Here is a 21246-nt window from a genome sequence, read left to right as displayed (position 1 = left end):
TTTGGCAGTGTGTTGTAGACTCTTCAGCAGAAGAAAAATTAAAGAGGATCACAGCATACAAGGACCAAGGCAGACAGGAACAACTCCAAATAGAAACATTTTGAGCAGCATTCTCCTTTTAAGTAACAACTGCCACATTGTCAGAGACCACATACATTATGCTTACTTCAAACAATTAACACACCGTCACTACCCCCCTCTCAACCGCTAATGGTGGACATGTTTAAGTAAAGTCTGGGAGGAGGGAGTCTGGGCAGCCGCGGACCATGCAAGTAAGAGCGGTGGGGCTGGGTGGAGGAAGGGGGGAGATTTTGATGGACGAGGGGAAATTAACTATTTATTTAATTTTCCCTAGACATCGTCCGGGGAAATCACCCCACTCCACCCGGCCCCACCGCTCTTACCTGCACAGCCACGGCTAAGTCTGGGGCTGGCTCCATGAAAAATATGGTAAATGTTACGAATGGTCACCAGAGGATGACTGCTTTGAACAGTGTCCTTACCTCCACACATCGCTGCTTTTAGAGAACAGAGATAACCTAATGACCTCAGGTGCCATCCAGGCATATGTGCCCGCTGCACTCATTTTTGTTGTTTTGTGCCACTCGCGCGCCAGGCCAAAATCCGTAATCTTTAGAATCTTGTTGGTGAGATCATCGTTCTCGATCTTCTCAAGGATCAGTACTGCAAAACATTGAAAGAGAGACTGTTACAAGGCTTCGATCATAGAGAATTTCGGGTTGCGTGGTGCTATTCTCTTTTCTTTCTTTTTGCTTTTCTCGGATCTCTTACATTTTTTAATATCGTTAAAGAAACCTCCTAAATAACTCACACAGACTATTTAGAAATGGACTACATCACCATTGGCCCTGACACCAATAGTAAAACTTCACTGGGCATTCACTACTGTTCTTTGTTAATAAATAGCACAACAGTACCCCCAGATTCCAGTACAAGCGGATTGCTACCACAAACTGTGCTGCTTGATGGCCAAAAAAGGTGGGGGTTTCCTACGGTACAAAACCAGTAGCAGAGTTTTAACAAAGATATGAATGGCCACCAGGATTGTATGTTTTTGGAAATAGCTAAGTACCTTAAGCTATAAATGTAAATATAGCAACAACAGCTACCAAAATTTTAATGTAATAAATACTGTTCACAACCATAAATGATAACAAAAACCTTGAATACTCTAGAAGAGTTACACAGTTTTGAAACCGGTATAGAATTCAATACAGGAAATACTGTTGGGAAAAAAGTTTCACCACTGCTTGAGCAATAGCAAGTAAATGCATGCTGCAAAAAATGGAGAATCACAATCATCCTGCCAAAACCTAGTTAATTTGTATCTAATGCGCGTTTGTTATTCTGCTGATCACTGACTCCGAAACCTAGAAGAAACTCAAGAATATCAAAATGGCAAGCTGTAAAATAAACGAAGAGTAGGCAGCACAATGGAGACAGAAAGTGTTAAGACAGGAAGACCCAGAAAAATCTGCTTTCCAACTGTTTTAGAGTTAGTGTTTGTCGGCCAATAAAAAGGTGGATCCTTGTGAGAAGATGGGGTTCCTAGCGATCCTCAGTCAATGGCTACAAATGCAGTGTAGCCCACTGGCATAACGAAACTTGAGGAGGCCCCCCAGCAAGGCACGAGGAGGGTCCCCCTCTGCACTCGATTAGGAGCTCTCCGGCCACCGTACTGTGCTGAAGGAGGCCCCCTGAAGCTTGGGGGCCCCCACACCACGGGGGCTGCGGGGGCATGTGTTACGCCACTTTTGTAGCTAAACCTTGGCTACAAAGAGCGGGATGGCTATCTGACAAATGACAGGGAGTCAGAAGACACACACTGGGACCACCAGTTCCTTCTTAGGGTCTTCTGATCCAGCTTAAGCAGACAGCAACTGGGTGCTGGATCTCCAAGTGAAATAGCATGGTCTATAATGCCAGTGTGCTCGCCAAACATCTGAACACTTCAAAATGCCATTTAAATAGGACGTGACAGGGTTCTGCTACTCACTGGGTTTACTGAGAAGAATATCACTTTCCCTTCTCCAAGAATGCACTCACTGGGCCTGCTCTATATATGCGGCTGAGCAGGTAAACACTCCGTGTACTGGTGTTTTTCGGAGGCCTGGCGTATTTCATCTAGACAACAGCTGGAGACAAAGGTTTCACAATTGTGCGAATGGGCTGCCTGTAATGATCAATACACGCAGCGTTACAGGTGAACTTCTTTATTAAGCTGAAACACCGGAGTATGGAGCGGACACCAGGCACAGCCTTTCCCGCTCCATTCCCTTGCATTTTCCAGTTCTTACTCCCTCAGGATCTAGAACTCGGTCGAGACACAGACATAACTGTTTACATATAAATAACAACAATAAAATGTACGTGCAAATAAATACATAAAGGTGCACGCGCAGATACGCGTGCTAATACACATACCAGACATAACACATCTTCCCCCTAAAACACAACTACAGATGTATCACCATGAGTCACTCCTCTACATCATTAGACTCTGCTATATCTTCACTTCCCAGTACTTCCTCCTCAACAATTCCATCTTCCTCCTACTGCACAATCTCCTCTCTTTAGTCATTCCTTTGACTTAACTCAGCAACCTTATTATTCTCTTGACCTAATTCCCAATCGAACTCAAACCTTGCCCTACAACTCCTTCCAGACGTACTCCATGAATTGCAATCACCGCTTAAAACTGCAATCTCCTAGGGTTCCATACTTTCCTATTACTTAATAACACAGCATCCCTCAAAACCTTGGTAAATTGCAATGGGTCAGAAAACTGACTCTCACCTTTCCTAACCTTCCAATGTTTCTTTACTCTGACCCACATACCTTTTGTAATCACACCATTCTCGGATCCTCTCTTGAGATCAAACATTTGGTTATAGTTCTGATGTTAAGCCACAATATTCTTCCTTGCTTCTTTCACAGACGTGGTGGTATCTTCAGCCTGCAACAACCATTCTGGGTTACACTTAGCCTAGCTACCCTTCCCCTCATAACTTTGAAAGGGGAAACTTCCAAAACGTCATAGGTAGTGGTCTTGTACAGCCACAGGGTCTTAAAAATCTACATCTCCCAATCACCTCCATTCTTGGTAGCAAGCTGAACGGCATTCTTAAGTTCTCTGTTAAATCTCTTAATCAGGCCATTCCCGCTAGGATTGTACAAAGACGTGGTCCTATGCTTGACACCATTTTTATTGAAATACTCTAGCCAATTTAGACACAAACTGTACCCCATTATCGCTAATAATCTTCACCGGTAACCCTTCAGCCACAAAAACTTTGTCAACAAAATTAAGTACCTCCTCGGAATCCACTTTTTCTACCACTTTGACTACAGGCCACCTTGAAAATACATCAGTAAGTGCAATGATGCAGCAGGAGAACCAATGGGGCCCATTATGTCAATAGTCACTGTGTGCCATGATATTACTGAATTATAGGTTCACATGTTAAGTCTCAAGTGATTTATTGGAATTCGAGCACCACACATAACTCCTCACCATTCTCTCAGCCCACATGTCTATGCCAGGCCACCAGTACCATATTTAATTCTTGGTTTGGTTTTCACAACACCTGCATGTCCTTCAGGGCACATTTTACCAATTCGGGTTCACAAATGAGCAGGATGAATCACTCTGTCCCCTATATACAAATACCCATGTACCACAGACAGCTCGCTCCCTATTTCCCAAAAAGCTTTCAGTTCTTTCTCTATTACATGCTTTTTCGAGCCAACCTTGTTCCATACAAACAATAAGCTGCTGTAAAGTAGTGTCTAAGGAATATTGAGACTCCCCCTCCCCTTCAACAACTTATGCCACTCCTTGGTCATGGACCAATGCAATATGGAAATCCTCTCAATTGCTCCCCTGACACTCTTGCGCTTAAGTAGGCATGCGTGAAAACGAAATCAGCCAATATATTTTTCTTTCCTGTCACGAAATTCAATTGTATAAGTGAAATCTTGAAGCCTCATGGACATTCTTGGTATCCTAGCCAAAGCTTTAAATATACCTTCGGTAGTCAGCAGCTTTACTAGAGGCTTTCGATCGGAGCAAACTTTGCGATGCCTACCCCAAAGAAAAGATCGAAAATGCTCCATGGCCCAGGTGCAAGCAAGGGTCTCTTTTTCTATCACAGAAAATGTTTCTTCAGTGGGGGAAGCGCATAAGAAGCATACGAAATTAAATTCTCCTTCCCCTTTAAAGTTATCTAAGAGAGTACACTTCCCAACCCTTTGTTACTCTCATCAACAGTAACTGCATTTTCCAACTCAGGGTCAAAAGTTCTTAAAACAGGGACTTCCTTAATGGCCTTTTGTATGCCTTCAAAATTTAAATTGCAAGCACCGGTCCAAAGAAACTTCACTTTAAACGTCAACAATTGTCTCATGTTAAAAACCCTATTAGAGAACCATTTTACAAATTTGGCAGAAAAATCCACTACACTAAAGAAAGGACCTCACTTCATCCTTATTGGTTGCCTGAGGAGCATTTTGCATGGCTTCAATCAGTGATGGCTTGATGGTGACCCCTTCACTGCAAAAGACATGACAGAGGTGCGTCACAGACTGTACCACAAACTTGCACTTTAGAATGCTCAACCGTTAAACTGCTTTCTCTCAAAATACCTAAAACTTCTGCTAAAATGTTATCATGCTCACTCCTGTTTTCCTAAACGTCAAGATATCATCTTGGAAGCATCTGACATTCATATGTTTGTAAAAAGGTTGAAACATGAGCCTTTGGAAGACGGCAGCAGAAGATGGTAGTCCAAAAGGCATCCTTTTGTATTGGAAACAACCTAAGGGGATGATGAATGCTGTAAAACATTTACTCTCTTCGTATAACTGTATTAGGTGATACGCCACTGAGGTATCAATAGTTGAAAACCACCCCGTACCGTTCACCAAGGCTAGCATTTCAGAAATTTTAGGGAGTGACAATTTGTCTACCACAATGTAGGGGCAAGTCTATGCATAATCTAATCTTTCCATTACTTCGCCTCGCAACAACAACCGGAGAAATCCACCCTGAGGACTCATAGGCTTGGTTATGTCTGCTTTAACAAGATTCTCCAATTCCCTTTCCATCTCTTCCCGGAGAGAAACGGTAATATTCCTTACTTTGTGTATTTCTTCCACCACCGCAAGCATGTTGGCCGACGGGAGGAAGCCCATGTATGAAATGGGTGGAGTGGAAAGCATATATCCTAAATTTCCTTGACACTATTGATGAGAATGGGAAAAAGGCTCCTGCATCTAAAAAATACATTTTGTTACATTCAGTGTTGCCAGAGGGTTTGAAGGTTTATGAGGAAATGACAAAAACACCAGATGCGGGGATGGGATCTAGAAACTCGGCCGAAGAACGGGCATAACTGTTTACATACAAATAATAACAATAAAATGCATGTGCAAATAAATGCATAAAGAAAGGTGCACGTGCAGATACGCGTGCTAATACACAAAACAGACATAACACTGTCCTTATTGCTCTCGGCAAGCAGGCATTGTCTTTCATCTTGCACAACATTTTGCACAGGTTAAACAAAGCCTGCAAGCATCTATGGGGAACCTCAGCGACAGATGTAGCTAAGATAATAATGAACAGTTCCCTTTTAGTAAAACGTTTCAATGTTTACAGTCACTCCTAAACACTAAATATTCACACACATCAACTCTCAATCATGAAAATAAACAAACAAGCAGGGGATCCATATGTCACATGACACTGGACTTAATCTTGATAAAAGACCAATATGTATCCCAAAAGGTTGCAGTCACTGCAGCAAAAAGGACTATATTTGCTTCCACCAAGCAGGACCTAGGCAAAAGATTCAAGGGAGCCACTCCCCTAGACAATGAGGTTGGGGACCCCTCTTATGATAAATCAATGAGTTCCTAAGGACCGTTACAACGAAAACTTTAAGCATCCCTTGTGACAAAGAACCCCATAAATGGACAAAAATGGGAAGCTACAGGGAAGCCTCCAGACTAAATTGGCAGAAATTAAACAAACTGGTCAGGGATTACAATTCTTCGAGCTGAATTTAGCTCTAGGATGCCATTTGAAAGAAAGAAGGACTGTACAGTACATCAGTGTACAAGGGGTTCAATCTGTGCATAAAGAAAAAGTTACTAACCTTCAATAATTATATTTCTGGTGAATCAATATGCTTTCTGTAGATACCTCATCCTATGAATACTCTTTCTAGGCCTCAGAGTGATTCAGAAAACGTTCCCAGGCAATGGTCTTTCAGCACCGCCCGGTGGTGTGACGCATCTCCATCCACGACTCCACCTCGGACTATGACATCCCAAGAGTAGATTATGTGTCAACCCACATGCTGGCATCAGGTCCTGATATGCTTTCCAAACCCCATCAAAGTGTCCAGAGAGTAAACGGGAAAGTCACACTAGACACAGCACAGAACATATTCACATCTTATTAAGCATAGCACTAGCTCATCGAGGATAAAAAAAGGTTGGTCAGGAATCTGTAGAAACGTTATATATCCACCAGAAACATCATCAACAAATGTATGCAACTTGATTTTATAATAATAAGTCTTCTCACACATTCCTCACCTTATGAATAAATCCCAAATCAGTTCCTCCAAGGGAAGTCAGATTAAGTGTGCCGTGTAACCAAGGAAATCATGCAGCACAGCTCAGGAAAAGTACCCATCACGATTTGCTGGAGAAGTGAGGATGTAGCGCTATACAAAGTTATAAAAGGATGGCCATATCTGGCAGATGCCAACAACATGAACACCTCTGGAAAGAGCCATGTAGAAGGCCATGGACCTGCCGGAATGAGCACCAATGCCCTCTGGGGGGTCTTTCTTGACCAGGGCATAGCAGATCTCGATACAAGGAATGACCTAACACAAAATCGTGTATTTAGTGACTACCTTGCCCTTTTTAGCCCAAGCGTAGGCCACAAAAAGTTGGCCATGAACTCTGTCCTCTTACAGGTTGCCGATGTTGTAAGATATCGCATTTATGGAGTCCGGTCTACCCAGATTTTCCTACTCCTTGGTTGAATGTAGAGGAAAGAATAATGATGGATGAGTAACAGACTTGACTATACGGAATGCAAAAACCCCACCTTGAGCAAGAAGGATTGGCAGGTGCGAAGAACCAACTTATCCAGGTAGAAGCCTGTGAGGTGTGGACAAACTGATAGGACCTGAAGTTCACAAATTGTACGAGCTGAAGCAGATGCCACCAACAAAACTGTTTTTAAGAAGTGAAACTGCATCTTGCCTTGCATGGGAAAGCCATCACAAAAGTGAACAAACAAGATTCAAATCCCACTGATGAATAATAAAAGGAGTGGGAGGAAACAAGTAAAGCAAACCTTTTACAAACCATGCTCCTAGTTGTTATCTACACAATGAAAGTTGACCACGCAGACATATGAAAGCAAACCGGGCAGTTAGATAGCCATTAACTGTAGCCATAGGAAGGCCCTGTTAAGCAAGGAAAAATGTGAATTGCAAGATGTCAGAAAGAGGAGATTTAAAGTGGTTAATGCCTATCAACTCCTACCACTACACAAACTTGTTTCAGCACCTGCTTAGATGGATTTAGTAGCAGACTCTGTGGTGGCCAAGATGATGTCTGCACCTCATCAGGAAGGAATAAGGATTATAACTTGTTCAGATCAATCTCCTTGTGTACAGCCACAGTATATGGGGCAGAGGAGACCTGACCACTTTGCAGCAAGAACAGGCCCATTTTGTGTGGGAGAAGAAGAGGTCACTGAATGCTACATGCCAAAAGATTGGAATATCAAATTCTCCTCACTCAGACTAGAGCAATCAAATTCAGCTGCACAAGACACTCTTGCACTTTCTTCAGGACTTTAGACAGAAGCAGGATCGTAAGCCATACAGCAGGCCCTGAACCAGTCAAACCTGAAGGCATCCCACAGGATTTGATTTGATTTCCAGGCATAAATGAATGGAATGTTACTGTATCGCCCTCCGAGGCCAAGGGAAGCATTTCTTTCAAACATAAGCCCACTGATAGAGCACAGCATCACTATCTCGGATTACCTAGTGCTGGGTGATTTCGACTTCAATCTTGACAATCTGAAGGACAGTGAGACCATCCAACTGTTATAAATCATGGAGACCAATAGGGCTGCACCAGAGAGTTGAGGGCCCCACTCACTCAGTGGGACATACACTAGTTGGGATTTTTATGAATACTTTGCATCTGGAATTAGCAAACATTCTTCCCTTGGTATAGTCAGACCATAAGGTTGTGTTTTTCAATCAATCTACCACCGCCAAAAAAAGCAGCTGTGGTTACACCTTCAAGGACCTAAAAATTAGAGCATGGGGTGAATTAACACTGCGGATCTCGAGCAGACCCTGCAATCTACATTACCCATAATCAGTGAAGATCCTAACCAAGATGTCGAAACAGCTACACAGAAGTATACACCATGGGTAAAAAAGGCCATGGACATTCGAGCACTGAAAAAGTGAAAATTGTCTCAGTACCCTTTTCGAACGCTGGTTTTCTGAGTGCCTGAGGACTCAGAAACAATTATGTAGGAAACAAGAGCAAGTATGGAGATTCAAGTGCGATCCTCCTGACAGAGAGGTTTGCAAAAGGACTATTGCTGAATATAAAAGTCTCATACAAAGCGAAAAAATAAAGTACTTTACCAATAAAATTCACCAAGCAGAAAACTCAGCCAAAGAACTCTTCAGTACAGTAAACAAAACTATCAAAATTGGTCACAAAAACTGGTATCACAGAAAACAGTACCTTCTGTGACACTCTTGCAAACATTTTTCAAAATAAAGTAACAGAGGTCTTTGCCTCCTTTACTCTAAATTACCAACAAGAACCTAAACCTCAAATAATGAACTCACCACCATCAGATACAATATTGGATAGGTTTACGCCTCTGAATGAAGAAGTTCTGAAACTGATAAAATCAAGAAAATCAGGATCCCCACTAGATCCCAGCCCCCAAAAATCGTACACTTAGCGTCCAGGATTTCTGGAGATCAGTTGACAAATATCTTAAATAAAGTTGTTAGTATGGGACACATTTCCTCTGAATGGAAGTTGGCATCAATCCTTCCTCTATTTTAAAAAAAAAAGCAATCTTGACCCTCAGGAACCTAGTAGCTATAAGCCCATTTCCAGACTTCCCTTTCTGGCTAAATTGCTAGAAAAAGCTATAAACAACTAACTTAAGTCATGCATTGACAGCAATAATTTATTGGATCCCTCCCAATACGGTTTTAGGAAGGCGAGCAGTACAGAAACAGCCTTGCTCACCGCCGCATAAGAACTAAGATGGATCATGGATAATGGAGGTCAAGCTCTATTGATACTACTTGGTCTCTCCGCTGCCTTTGAAACGGTCAACCATACTATTCTGATTGACCTTTAATAGAGCTGGGAATAAGAGGTGTGGCTTTGAATGTTAAGCTTTCCTAACAAACCGAACAAACCATGTAGCCATGGGCGAATTCCTATCAAAGCAATTCTGCTTGCCTTGTGGGGTACTGCAGGGCTCATCATTGAGCCCCACCCTTTTCAACCTGTATGCTGCCCCTTTGGTCAAACTGATAAAGACCTTAGGTTTCTCAGTGGTGTCCTACACTGATGACACCCAAATTGTGGTGTCAATCCCCAAAGATCATGAGAAAGTTGGACATAGGTTCAACTCCTGCATGGTCCAAATAGATCTTTGAATGAAAGCAAACTGCCTAAAACTAAAACGCGGGGAAAACAGAGGTCCTACTGTTCGGGAAAGAGAAATCCCTCTGGTCACCAATCTGGTGGCCACAGAATATAGGACTGGTACCAACGCCAGTACAGAAAGGAAGGAATCAAGGAATTATCTTCAGCGATAAACTCAACTTTGATCATCAAGTAAAGGCACTTACATCCTCTATGTTTTATACACTGAAAATAATAAGGAAGATCTGTTCTTATATTCCCCATGATCTTCATAAAACAGTCATCACCACTTTAGTGTTGGCCACGATAGACTATGAAAATGCCTTTTATAGCGGCACCCGAAAAAGTCTTTACAAAAGCTCCAAATGCTGCAAAACATGGCTGTTCAACTCCTTACAGGATTCCCCAAACACAAATCAGCGGCTCAATCTTCGGTCAAATTGCTTTGGCTACCTATAGTCAAATGACTGGATTTTAAGACTCTACGCATTACCTTCAAAGCCCTGCACAATACAGGACCAAACTATTTCAGCTCGAAAGTTGCCTGGTACTCTCCAGGCAGAAGGCTCAGATGCGATGCTACTAGCGCTTCCAAAAGCAAAGCATGCCACCTGGGGTGGTAGGAGCTTTCTGCTCAGAGCAGCCTCGCTATGGAACGGCCTACCGATTGCTATAAGGAAATGTTCTGATTTACTGGCCTTTTGGAAATTGATAAGACCTGGCTATTCACACGTTAGTAACATCAGCAGATCAGTCTATACTTTCAGTTTTTTACTGAACCACAAGACAGCAGCAGCGCAAAGACGCCTCTGGGCATTCGAGCGCTATACAAAATCAAATCGAATCCCAATGAAAGTTAGTCTCTGTGTGGACGTGAGGTGAGGCTTTTGGCACTTGATGGCAGAGCCCATGTCATTGAGAAGAGCCATCGTCCACTGGAGATGCTCCTGGACCAGAGTGGGTTACCAGCCTTCATCAGCCATTCGTCCACGTACGGAAATACTTGGATTCCAGACCTCTGTAACGGGGCTGCCATGACCGCCAGCACTTTCATAAAAACATAAAAATATGAAACACTGTCATTCATCCAAACAGTAGGACTTCATACTGAAAAAGGTGAGGCTCCACTGTGAACGCCACGTAGCACTCATGGATGTAGAGAATTGGAAGATGAAAATATGCACCCTGGAGATCCTGGGATACCAGTCAACCTCCCAAGTTCAAGGCCACAGGACTTGGTTCATGGACAACATCTTGAACTTGTTCTGCAGATGAACAGATTCAGCAGATAAAGATCCATAATTGGCACCCTGCCCCTCAATCTTTTTGTCGAGCAAGAATAAAAAAGAAAAAAAAACAATGTTCACTTTTACTACGGAGGCACAAATTCAATACTTCAACCATTAGGATAGAGGCAGGAGTAGGGGAGCGCGCTCCAAAGAAAGGGGTGGTCTCGTGGGAAGGATAAGGAACAGTAGGGAGTAGCATGGCAGGGTGAGATGAATCAATCAGCGATCTTTAATGACTGCCTCTCACAGAGTGACAATATGTGAGGCCCCCTACCCATTGGAAGATGGGGGTAGTGCGAGTCTGAAGATTTTGGAGGTGCATACCCCACAGAGGACGGTGAGATTGAATTTGCTGCTGTTTCTGTTAACACCATTAAAGCCCTCCAAGCCTCAAAAGGAGCAATACAATTGCTGTGGTATTTAGACGGGTGAAGATGGCTGCTGTTGCCAGGACTACACAGCCCTAGGATAATCATGGAGCTTCAATTACTATTGGAGAATTGCCATGCAGGGCCCACAACGCGAGCCAAAACTTTGTTGTTCTTTAGGTGTTCTTGGAGTAGTCGGCCCTCTATCCATACAACTGCTTTCTATCAGAGAAAATGTCCATGGGCGTAGCCTAGACCTCTACAATTAAGTGGAATGCATCCAAGTATGTTACCACACAGTGACAACTTACTCAGAAACCGAGTAACGGTGTTCTCTGTCTCAAAGCCACACTCTGTATCTGCTTGTATGCATTTAACCACCTCTCGCAAGGTCAGAAAATTGATTTTTCCTATGTTTTGGCGCACTGACACTCTAGTTTCACCAGTTCCCATAGGGCATGGACACAGCAGCTTAATAGGTAAGTAGCATCAGTCATGGAGACAGCCAAGCTGCTGGTGAGGGAGAACCTTACGATCCAAGATTGCAAATTTCTTATATTTTGTATCCGGAAGAGCCATAGGGAAAGTGCTGCATTTTTGCTTTGAAAACAACTTTTGAACAACCAGAGTCACTGGTAAAGGTCGGGCCTATGGGGTCTGACAATCGGCTGTTGGACTGCTAGAACCGATAAGGGTTTCTCTCTTGAAGCCATTATAAAGTCCTAAAGAGACTCTCATTAAAAGAAAGCAAGAGCTCAACAGAGACTACAGAGGATAGAAAGATGTCCACCAAAATGTTAGGCTTCAATTCTGCTGAAGACAAAGTCAGTTTCAAGGCCTCCACCACTTTCTAAATGAGAGCTGTAAAGGAAAAACGTATTATCAAGCAGGGCCAAAGTGATAGGAAATATCCCCTACTTGTACGTTCAAATAAATGCCGGCATCAGGATTGTAAGGTGGGAGGAATCGTTTTCCAAGGAGACAGCGGGCATGATTTAGAGTTTGGAGGACAGCGTACTCCATCCCAAATGCGACAGAGTATCCTACCCTACAAATTCTCTGCTCACCCACCTGCCCTTTTCTGAGTCGGGCCAACTGTTAGTATTCGATCAAGAGAGCCCCTGTGGGCTCCATTGCCGAAATAGTAGGGGCTATTGAAGGTAGGACTTTAAAATGTCTACTCTATTTAGGGTGGATGGTGTCAAGGTATTTTTTCTGTCCGTTAGGAAAACAAAATAGGGACCACCACATCCCGGGAGAAAACTCCTAGCGTGGGGCCATTAATTTTTTGTTTTTATAAAACAAACTTCACTACGGGAGTTTGTTATAAAAAAATAATAAAAAAAAAAAAATGTAAAAGTTTGACGGTGGGCCATAACATCTGACGGTACCCTCCATCAAACGCGTCATACTTTGATAGGAACCGCTATGATGGTGGTTCCTGTCAATGTAGAGAGGTATGCACAGGGCCGGAGCTCTACTCTTAATTTGATGGGCAGAGGTCCTGTGGGAGAGCAGAGGTAATCTCCTCCGCTATCCCGACGGTAAACCCTCCGTCTGCCAAACTCTAAAGCAGGATGAATGCCTTATCCGTCATAGCCAAGCCATAAGCACCTGAATGGAAAATCTTCTGCATGCCGGGGATCTTTTGCCTTGGGGAGGGAGGTGCTCACAATAGGGTTCATTGATAATAATAAAAAATAAAAAAAAAACTTGCCTTCACCTTCTCCTTTGCCATGCGGCTAATATTTAGCATATGGATTCCTTGGCTGGCGCAAGAATTTGCTCCATGGCTGCAAGAGCTATAAACTTCAAAACTTACACTGAAGGAGGGTCTGAATGAATGGGGGTAGGGGGCTCCTTCAACAGTTTTGACTTCGCCTTGGGTACTGAGACCAAAGCCCATGAAGACGTTGTATTGGAAGGCATCTGAGTTGGAGCCACTGGAGTTGTCTAGCTTGCAGGAACAGACTCACATCCTATTGGGAAGTAGCCTAGAGTGTTAGGGGACCTTCCTGAAAAGATTTATCATTAGCTGGAAGGCCTACATCTGTGCAGGGTCAGCTGAAGGACGGGGAACTGTGGTCTCCTCTATTTAGCCGGTTGAGTGGGAGCCTGATGAAGAACAAGAGTTTGGCATCTGAGAATGCTGTAGAATCCCTGCACAGTTCTGGAAGCAGAACAGCTTCCTAAAGGAAAAAGAGATGGCTTCCACTTCCCATCAAGCTTTGTGTGTGCTTGGGGTAAGATTTATTAGGAGAACATCCCCTGGAGGTTGGCTATGCGCTGGGAGAGGGAGTTTGCTTAGGATTCTCCTTGGGCCTTAGCCAAACAAAACTTGGCCTCCAACTCTCTAATGGTCTGAGGGGGTATCGAGGTGCGAGAATTGTAGGCCGCTGAATCTTTCTTGACCCGCAGACACCACACTCAATGTGGGGGTTGGAAAGGAACATCTTCTTCTGCAACTGTCAGCAAAGGTTGAAGCCAGAAGCCCTTCGGGGAAACTGTCAACTAGTTGCTTTAGGAACAATAAAATAGCATGGTGCTTAAAGGATTTGTAGAGTTACTTGCACTTTTCAAAATCTCAAAATGCTGGTGCCAACACTAGACTGATTAACTTTATATATCACACTGCAAATCTGGATTTAACACATGCACAGTGCAGAGTAGCCCAACAATGAGTTACCTTATTCGACAGTAACACATTGTAACATTATTACAGTGCCACATTCATATTAGAAGCGGAAAGACTAGCAAATGGTCAAGCCAGCTCTTTGAAGCTCAACAAGTAGAAGGATTTGAACAATTTAAAACATTACCAATTTACTTTTAATAGAACTCATTTTCAACTCAAAACCAATATCCTTCAGAGCCAATTCTGCAGGTGAACAGGTAATGCAGCCAATGACATCCTCTCTCAAGCAAAGATGGGTTCTGTCCACATTGGGCACTCTAGAAATTGTCATACTAACGAGGACATTCCATGTCGCCCAGAGCATACAGTAGTAAAAAGGCGGCCATAATAATTGCTAACATGACCAACATCCATCAGAAGTTTCACCACCTTCAAGGAGAAATGACAACTATTTCAAAAGTGTTTATCCTTGCATTAGAGAGTACTGGCCGGCAAATCCACAAAGGAATAACTAAACACGACATTCCACGTAGACTTAGAGATACCTTATCAAGGTTAATGGGTCTTTACATACAAATGCAGATTGCAGGTTTAGATCCTTGCAAGGTGACATGATCCTTCAAATGCTGATAAAAGGAGCTCTATAGTGGTTACTCTAATCAGCGCAACGAGGCGTTGGCGAGTTTGCATTGCGTACATTTGCAGTTAATGTAATACGCATAAGCCCACTATAAAGTCACAGAAGAGTTCAAATAGTTCACGGTTAACCTTTTTTAAATGCTTTTCTCATTCCTGCAACTTAAGACCCAATACCGGTCTGCCACTAGGTCTCTAAGACCATATAGGAAGTCCTACAATTTAAATTGCAATGCCTTCTACAACATTTTCTCTTAATATCTTCTCCACAATCTGACTTTTGTCAGAATTGTCCGATCTGCTATTCAGATCCTCACCTAGTTCATAGGTGGTGTTTGACCTTTTATCCACCACTGAAACAGTGAATCACTGCATACTGATTTATCAGCTAGAGTCTGCTTCTGGGGTCTCAGGCAGGTCCTGTCATGGTTGCTCTTTCCTGGTTACAATGCAATGTCAACTACCATCAAAATCTATTTGATGCCCTCTCTGTGTCCTCAAGTTCCCATATTCCCCTTTCTCCGCCAGTTCTGAGAGCCTCGGCTTTGTTTTGGTCTTATGGGCAGAGTTGTATTGGCAAAGACATACGGCCTGATTTCAAGAAGGTTTTAAGTTGGCCTATGGTCTTTGAGTTTTTACAGCCCTAGTGACCAACGGTAAAGATACGACAGATTAACTCATTTCTTTCACAATTTTTTCAGGATCCCAATTTGTGTCCCTGTCAAAAAGAAGGCAGTCACTGTACAAGATAACTCGCTTTACACTTGTCTGAATACTTTATTTTCTGAGGCACTTACACCCGAGAGGTGAGTTTGCTGATCACTGGCATGCGTAATTTACCATTCTATTGACTTCAATCAGCTTGCAGTCAGTGGCCTGCCTTTTGACAATTGTACTGTGCTGCACTTCCCATGCTTGTGCAATAAAGGTCGGATATTGTAAATGCTTCATTTTTAAAATATCTAAAGCGTATGGTCCAAAAGTTTTTCTTAGGTGTCAATTTTTTCCTATGTAATTAAGGGTGTGGGTTAAAATATGTAAACTTAAATCCAGAGCTACCTGACCAGTACTGCCTATCCGAGTGCTGTTATTGCATCCAAACACCACTAACGGGCATGTATATAAAACTAGCCAGACAGATTAGCTTTGCCAAGGCTTGTTTGTCATATCCTATAGATGAGCGATGCTAATATAGTTGTGAATAATTAGAACTGAAAATGTTTCAGTTCTAAAACATATGAGGTCTGTGGAAGGGGTAGTGACCTTCAAAGTTTTGAAATTACTCTGGTTCTCCTCTCTACACAGTATTCCTCGGCAAAATTCCTGTGTCACTATCCGCCAACACACATTCTCTTCTAAGAACTGTATTTTCTTTCACTTTCAGCAGCTTTGTAACTTCCTTCACACGCTTTTGCATATAATCACAATTACAATTATCACACCAATGGAGTACCACAAAATGACTGCCCCCCCGCAGGCTGTGAAGAGGAGAATCAGAGTCAGCCATATATCCAATTTATTAATTGGTCTTGGGCTCAGTGGGGGCTCCCTGAAGGGCTGCCACCCCCTCCCCAACCATGCTGGGGCTACAGGGGCTGTGTGTTACACCCTTATTGCACACCTCACCATTGCTCTGTGTGCTCTGCGGAGGTGCCAAGGATTGGATAAGCATTTATTTAGAACACGGATTTGGCCAGCGGCGCTGGTATAGAACGGGGGTGGTGAAGCAGGCCCGCGAGGCAGTGCTTAATATGAGCCGGGGCTTTCCGGTGTTAAGCACCGGCACTTAATTGGTTTACAGTGCTCGGCACCCAATAGTCAACATCATACTTATAAAACTGTCCACCACATGGTGGCGCTGCTCCTCTTTTTAGAGATGAGCAGAACAACGGTAGTTTAGGAATACAATACACATTAAAATTGCTAATACCTGCCTTCCCAACCATTCCTTTAGCTTTGGGGACCTGGAATAATCTGAACTGTCGCATTTACATGCAAGAGAGATGTTTAGTAGTTGTTTTGGCAGCAATGACAAGGGCGATGGGTGGTGCAAGCTGCAGTGGCCTCCTGGTCAGAGCCCTAGCACTTAATATTTTACAAATTAAGCACTGGCGGGAGGGGGGTCTGTTTGGGGGGAGGTGAAAGAAACAAATAAAAAATACACTTCCCTCCTCTGCAGGGCTGTCCTCTCTCCAGCTCTCCTCCAGAAGCAGGAAGCACCCAAGCTCCCCAAAGCTAATCACGTCGTAATTGGTTTAAGCACCATTAGTTAGGTGCTCAGACAGGCAGTGGGGGCCTGTGCATGTTCTCCACCCAGGCTGTGCATTACAGTCCGGTGGAGAACATGCTAAGCGCATGACTGTTTGGCCAGCCCAAGACGGCCGGCCAAACCATCATGCGCACTTAAGTGCATGAACCACTCCTCCCCCTGCTGGCTGTGAGATAGTACAGCTCCGCCCCGTAAAACTGCCTCAGTAAAGAAAAAGAAAATGATAATAACAATGTGTTATTATCATTTTATTTTTCCATTATTCCACTGCTCAAAAGCAGTGGGGCGACGCTCCTCTGCCTTAGCGGAGGAGCTGTCGCTTCATTTGGTCTACTGATAGGCACTGTGAAAAACTCTCACTGCCTTGAGTCTCAACTCCAGAGCTCGCAATTGTTCCCAGTATAGACACCCACCAAATATATGAACTTACACAGAATACTGGCGACTCAGTTCACAATACACAACCCAATACGCATATGCTGCATGAAAAATAAACTACAGAAACGAAACATCCTGTAAAAAGTAAATACTCTTAGCGATGCAAATTAAGTAAAACATGTGTAATGCAATGAGGAATCTCAAAGACATTGATTAGTATAATGGTTTTTCAGTCACTGTTGAGAAATCGATGTACACAAATTTATCAGTGTTTATCCCCGTAAAGGGTATTAATCTACAGCCCGATGGGGGCCCGTTTGAAAGTAAATTTTTAATTGCTGCAGGTCAGAGACCCAGAGATATCCGTCCTACTGAAAGTCTTGTTTATTCTAGCAGGTTCTTTTTCATCCCTGCTTTTTCACTTTGCCATTGTTTTCCTATCTTCTCTTCCTCCTTCTTTGTCCCTTTTTGTCTCTTTCTTATCTCTCTTGCTCTTAGTCTAGGTCTAAGGATGAAAAATAGGCACTGGCCCTCAAAAGTAAGTGCTGGTGTCCCCTGCCTGCAGCACTGGCACAAATTAAGCACTGGCATTTAAAGCTGTACAAATTGCAAACAGTTACTGATGGAACTGGCCCTTTATGCAGGGTTATCCTCAAACTTTTTGCCTTCCTCCTGTTTTTTTTGTCGGACCGCTTTGCCAGTGCTGATCAGTGCTCAAGTGCATGTGCTCTCTCTTGTAAACTTGGTAAGATTGGTCTATTTGGCATATTTAATTTACCCGTAAGTCATGTGTACAGTGGTATCCCATATACGCAGGGCATGCAAATTAAATGCTACTAGTGGGCCTCCAGCACTGCTTGTGCCACAAACAGACAAATCCTTTCAAACCGGTCTCAGGCCTCTGCCACAGCAGGGTCTATGTGCAGTTTTCTGCCACAGAGAACTGGGATTTAAAGTGTTTGCCATGTCTGAAACTCCCCTTTTACTACATATAGGTCACCCCTGAGGTAGACCCAAGGTAGCCCAATGGGCAGGGTGCTGTGTAGCTCAAAGGTAGGACATGTGCCCTTGTTGTGTGGCATGTCCTGGTAGTGACAAACAGCCCTTTGGTTTCTCACTGCTGAGAGTCTGCCTCTCTCATATGTTTGCTTTGGGAATTCACAGATATGTGTTTCAGTGGTAATTTCTGATATGAAAGGGGTATCATGGCCATGTTTGGGAATACATCCTGCTTATTAGTAAAAGTGGATGAATTACTATTTTAGAAATGCCACTTTTAGAAGTGGGCATTTCTGTGTGCATATGACTTTGCGCCTTGCCTGGCTGTGTATTCACTGTCTGGTTTAGACTGACAGGAGCAGGGGATGTGCATTCGCTATAGACAGCCACAAGGGGGGGTTGAGGTGTGTCCTGCCTTTCCTGGGTAACTCGGTTGGGCTGAATAGGCCTGGTCTGCATTTAGTGTGGTGGGAGGAGTTGACCTGCACCTGAATAGGGCTGTGCCTGCCTTTCACAATGCTGTCTCCGGCCCCTGTAGTCAGAACCGGACTGGAAACCGAAACCGGCCCTGGCAAACTAGTCCGCCGCACCCCTGGGGGGGCTGAGGGGGTGCGGCCGAGTGGTTTGCACGGGCCGGTTTTGGCCAATTTTGGTACAGGGGGGCGATATTGCAGGCCCCCGGTAACAAAAACAGCTCCCCAGGGGCCCAAAACCGGCCCCCACCCTGGCGTTCCACCAGGGAAATGCCTGGTGCCTGCTATAGCCAGTCCGGCCCTGCCTGTAGTTTGTCTGGAGCCAGAGCTGGGGATTGATTGGGTGTGTTGTGCACGTCTAAAAGTTGCTTGAAGTGTCCCCAGAACAAAGACTTTTGGAGTATAATTACAGAGGGGTGTGACCTTATGATTTTATACACTGCATGGAACTTGTAGCCAGGCACCGCTGGCTCTACAAGACTGCAAGTGGCCAGAAGGAACTGTTGTGCTGCCCTGTTACCTGATGGGCTGCAAGGACCTTGTGTGCTGGCCTGCGTGCTACATTCCTGTTTTGGTGCACCCAGTGTTCTCCGGGGGTTCATGGGCTTTCTTACCCCTCCACTGTTATTGTGGGTCTGGCTATTTTACCCTTGCTCAAGCAGCGCAGGTGCACGCTACCCGCTGGTTACTGATAACATGCGTGGAAGCGCTTTACTATGTACTTTCCTCATTTGGGAGACCCGGCACTTTGCTGGGCTGAGCTACTTGTGTTGCGCTTGGGAGCCATGAGAAAGTACGCCGGGTGTGCTGGTTGCTGTGGACAAAGCTCGTAGTACCCTGCTGATCGCCATGGACAGGGTGCCCGGCCTCCAGCCAGAAACCCTGCAGATTTGGCTTCCACTCTTGTATTTCTGGAACAACCAGGAGGGCTGAACAGAGACGGGGGAGTCAGACCGGCGGCGGGGGCGGCGTGTAGTGAGGGCCCGAGGAGCCGGTGAAGCAAAGCCGCCCCACATGGTGGGGATGAAAGGGGCACCTCTGCGTTTCCACTTTGTATTAGTCGTCCGTGAGGCCCCAGAGGGTCCCGGACCCACTGTCCCAAATAGCAGCTTGAAAGGCTGCGTTGGCGGCAGTGGCTGCACCGCCCGTTCGCGGGCAGCCACCTTGTGCAACCCTGTACACGGGGAACAGGAGAGGTCCCCCCACCAGTCGGCATTGTGTGGGCCCTAAACCCCCGTGACACGTACAGTAGGGGGGATTGGGCCCCTTGAATCACTCGCAGCTGCGCCACCTGATCGTGGGCAGCTGCTTACCAGCACTCTTGCCTTCCTGAAGGAGGAAACTCCGGCAGGTCATCCAGTTGCCTGCTCTTTTGTATAAGCAGTGGTCTGAGAAGCCTTGGAGGGCCTAGACACGCTGCGACCTCAGAGCAGTCTTTTCAGGCTGGGGAAGGCTGCAGGGATTGGCCTGGTACGCAGGGGACCAGACGGGATGTCCCTGCCGAATTTGGCAGTGTGCGTGCCCCGTCCCTTCTTTCCCCTTCTTTCCCAAAACGTACCTTGGGGGCACTTGCTGGTTGTGGTAAAGGCAGGACGGGGAAAACCTCAGCTGAGATCCTGATTCATGGTAGTAGGAGCCCAGATGCTTCTGGCCCTACACATAGAATTCAGTGCCACATCACTGTATAGGGTCTATGAGGAGCACAGGAGAGTGGTGCTCTATAACGTTATGGTGACATGTATGGTACTGATGTGTTGTTGGGGAAGCGTGAGTTATTTTATAGGTTTTGCATCGCATGCCCTGAGGTTGTGATGTATGTTCTTCCTCATGTTTCCATGACTGGCATAGTATGCCCAGCAGTCATGAGTGGTGCATTACCTAACCTGCATTTTAGGCCCTGATATGTTCTAATGTACGTCGTTTTTACCTTGCATTGGTCAGGATAACGAGCATTATTTCAGGATTCGCCTTATATGTGCAGTGGTGGTGGTTTAATAACATGTGCAGCCTATAAGTATTTACTTGATTCCACTAACCGGTAATGTTATGACAATTGACTGGTTGGCAAAGAGATTTATATGATCTATGTGACATCATGACAAGTGCCTAGTGGCGCAGTGATTTATGCAATTATGGTCTAATGTTTTATATACAATACAAAGGAAACTTTTATATAATCTCATGTGGAGGATCTTTTTGTGTTGTGCCGGTACATGTGTGTGTTGCGCAAACACTTTACACATTACCTCTGGGATAAGCCGGTCTGCTCTGCCAAGCTACCAATGGGCTGAGCAGGGGTTATCTTCGGCGTGTAACTCCCTTGCCCTGACTATAGTGGTGGGTTCTGCCTGGCTTAGGTGCATACCCTAGCCAACCAGAAACCCCATTTCTAACAATTACACACCATTGAAATGCAAGCTCCAGCTCCCAACCGATGAATAGGCAC

At 44.5% G+C, this 21246-nt stretch overlaps 1 protein-coding gene across 1 annotated transcript in view; it reads right to left on the bottom strand.

Annotated features, from left to right (window-relative positions):
• The window catches only part of MAP3K10 (mitogen-activated protein kinase kinase kinase 10), a 222796-nt gene that overhangs the window by 91521 nt on the left and 110029 nt on the right, over window positions 1-21246 (bottom strand). The window contains exon 2 of the mRNA XM_085625342.1: window positions 504-684. Coding sequence (XP_085481468.1) covers window positions 504-684 — 181 coding nt within the window. The remainder of the gene's footprint in view (window positions 1-503; window positions 685-21246) is intronic.

Source organism: Triturus cristatus, chromosome 9, assembly GCF_964204655.1.
Source record: "Triturus cristatus chromosome 9, aTriCri1.1, whole genome shotgun sequence".
NCBI lineage: Eukaryota > Metazoa > Chordata > Amphibia > Caudata > Salamandridae > Triturus > Triturus cristatus.
The sequence above is the reverse complement of the archived record's forward strand: the minus strand, read 5'-3'. Positions and strand labels throughout refer to the sequence as shown.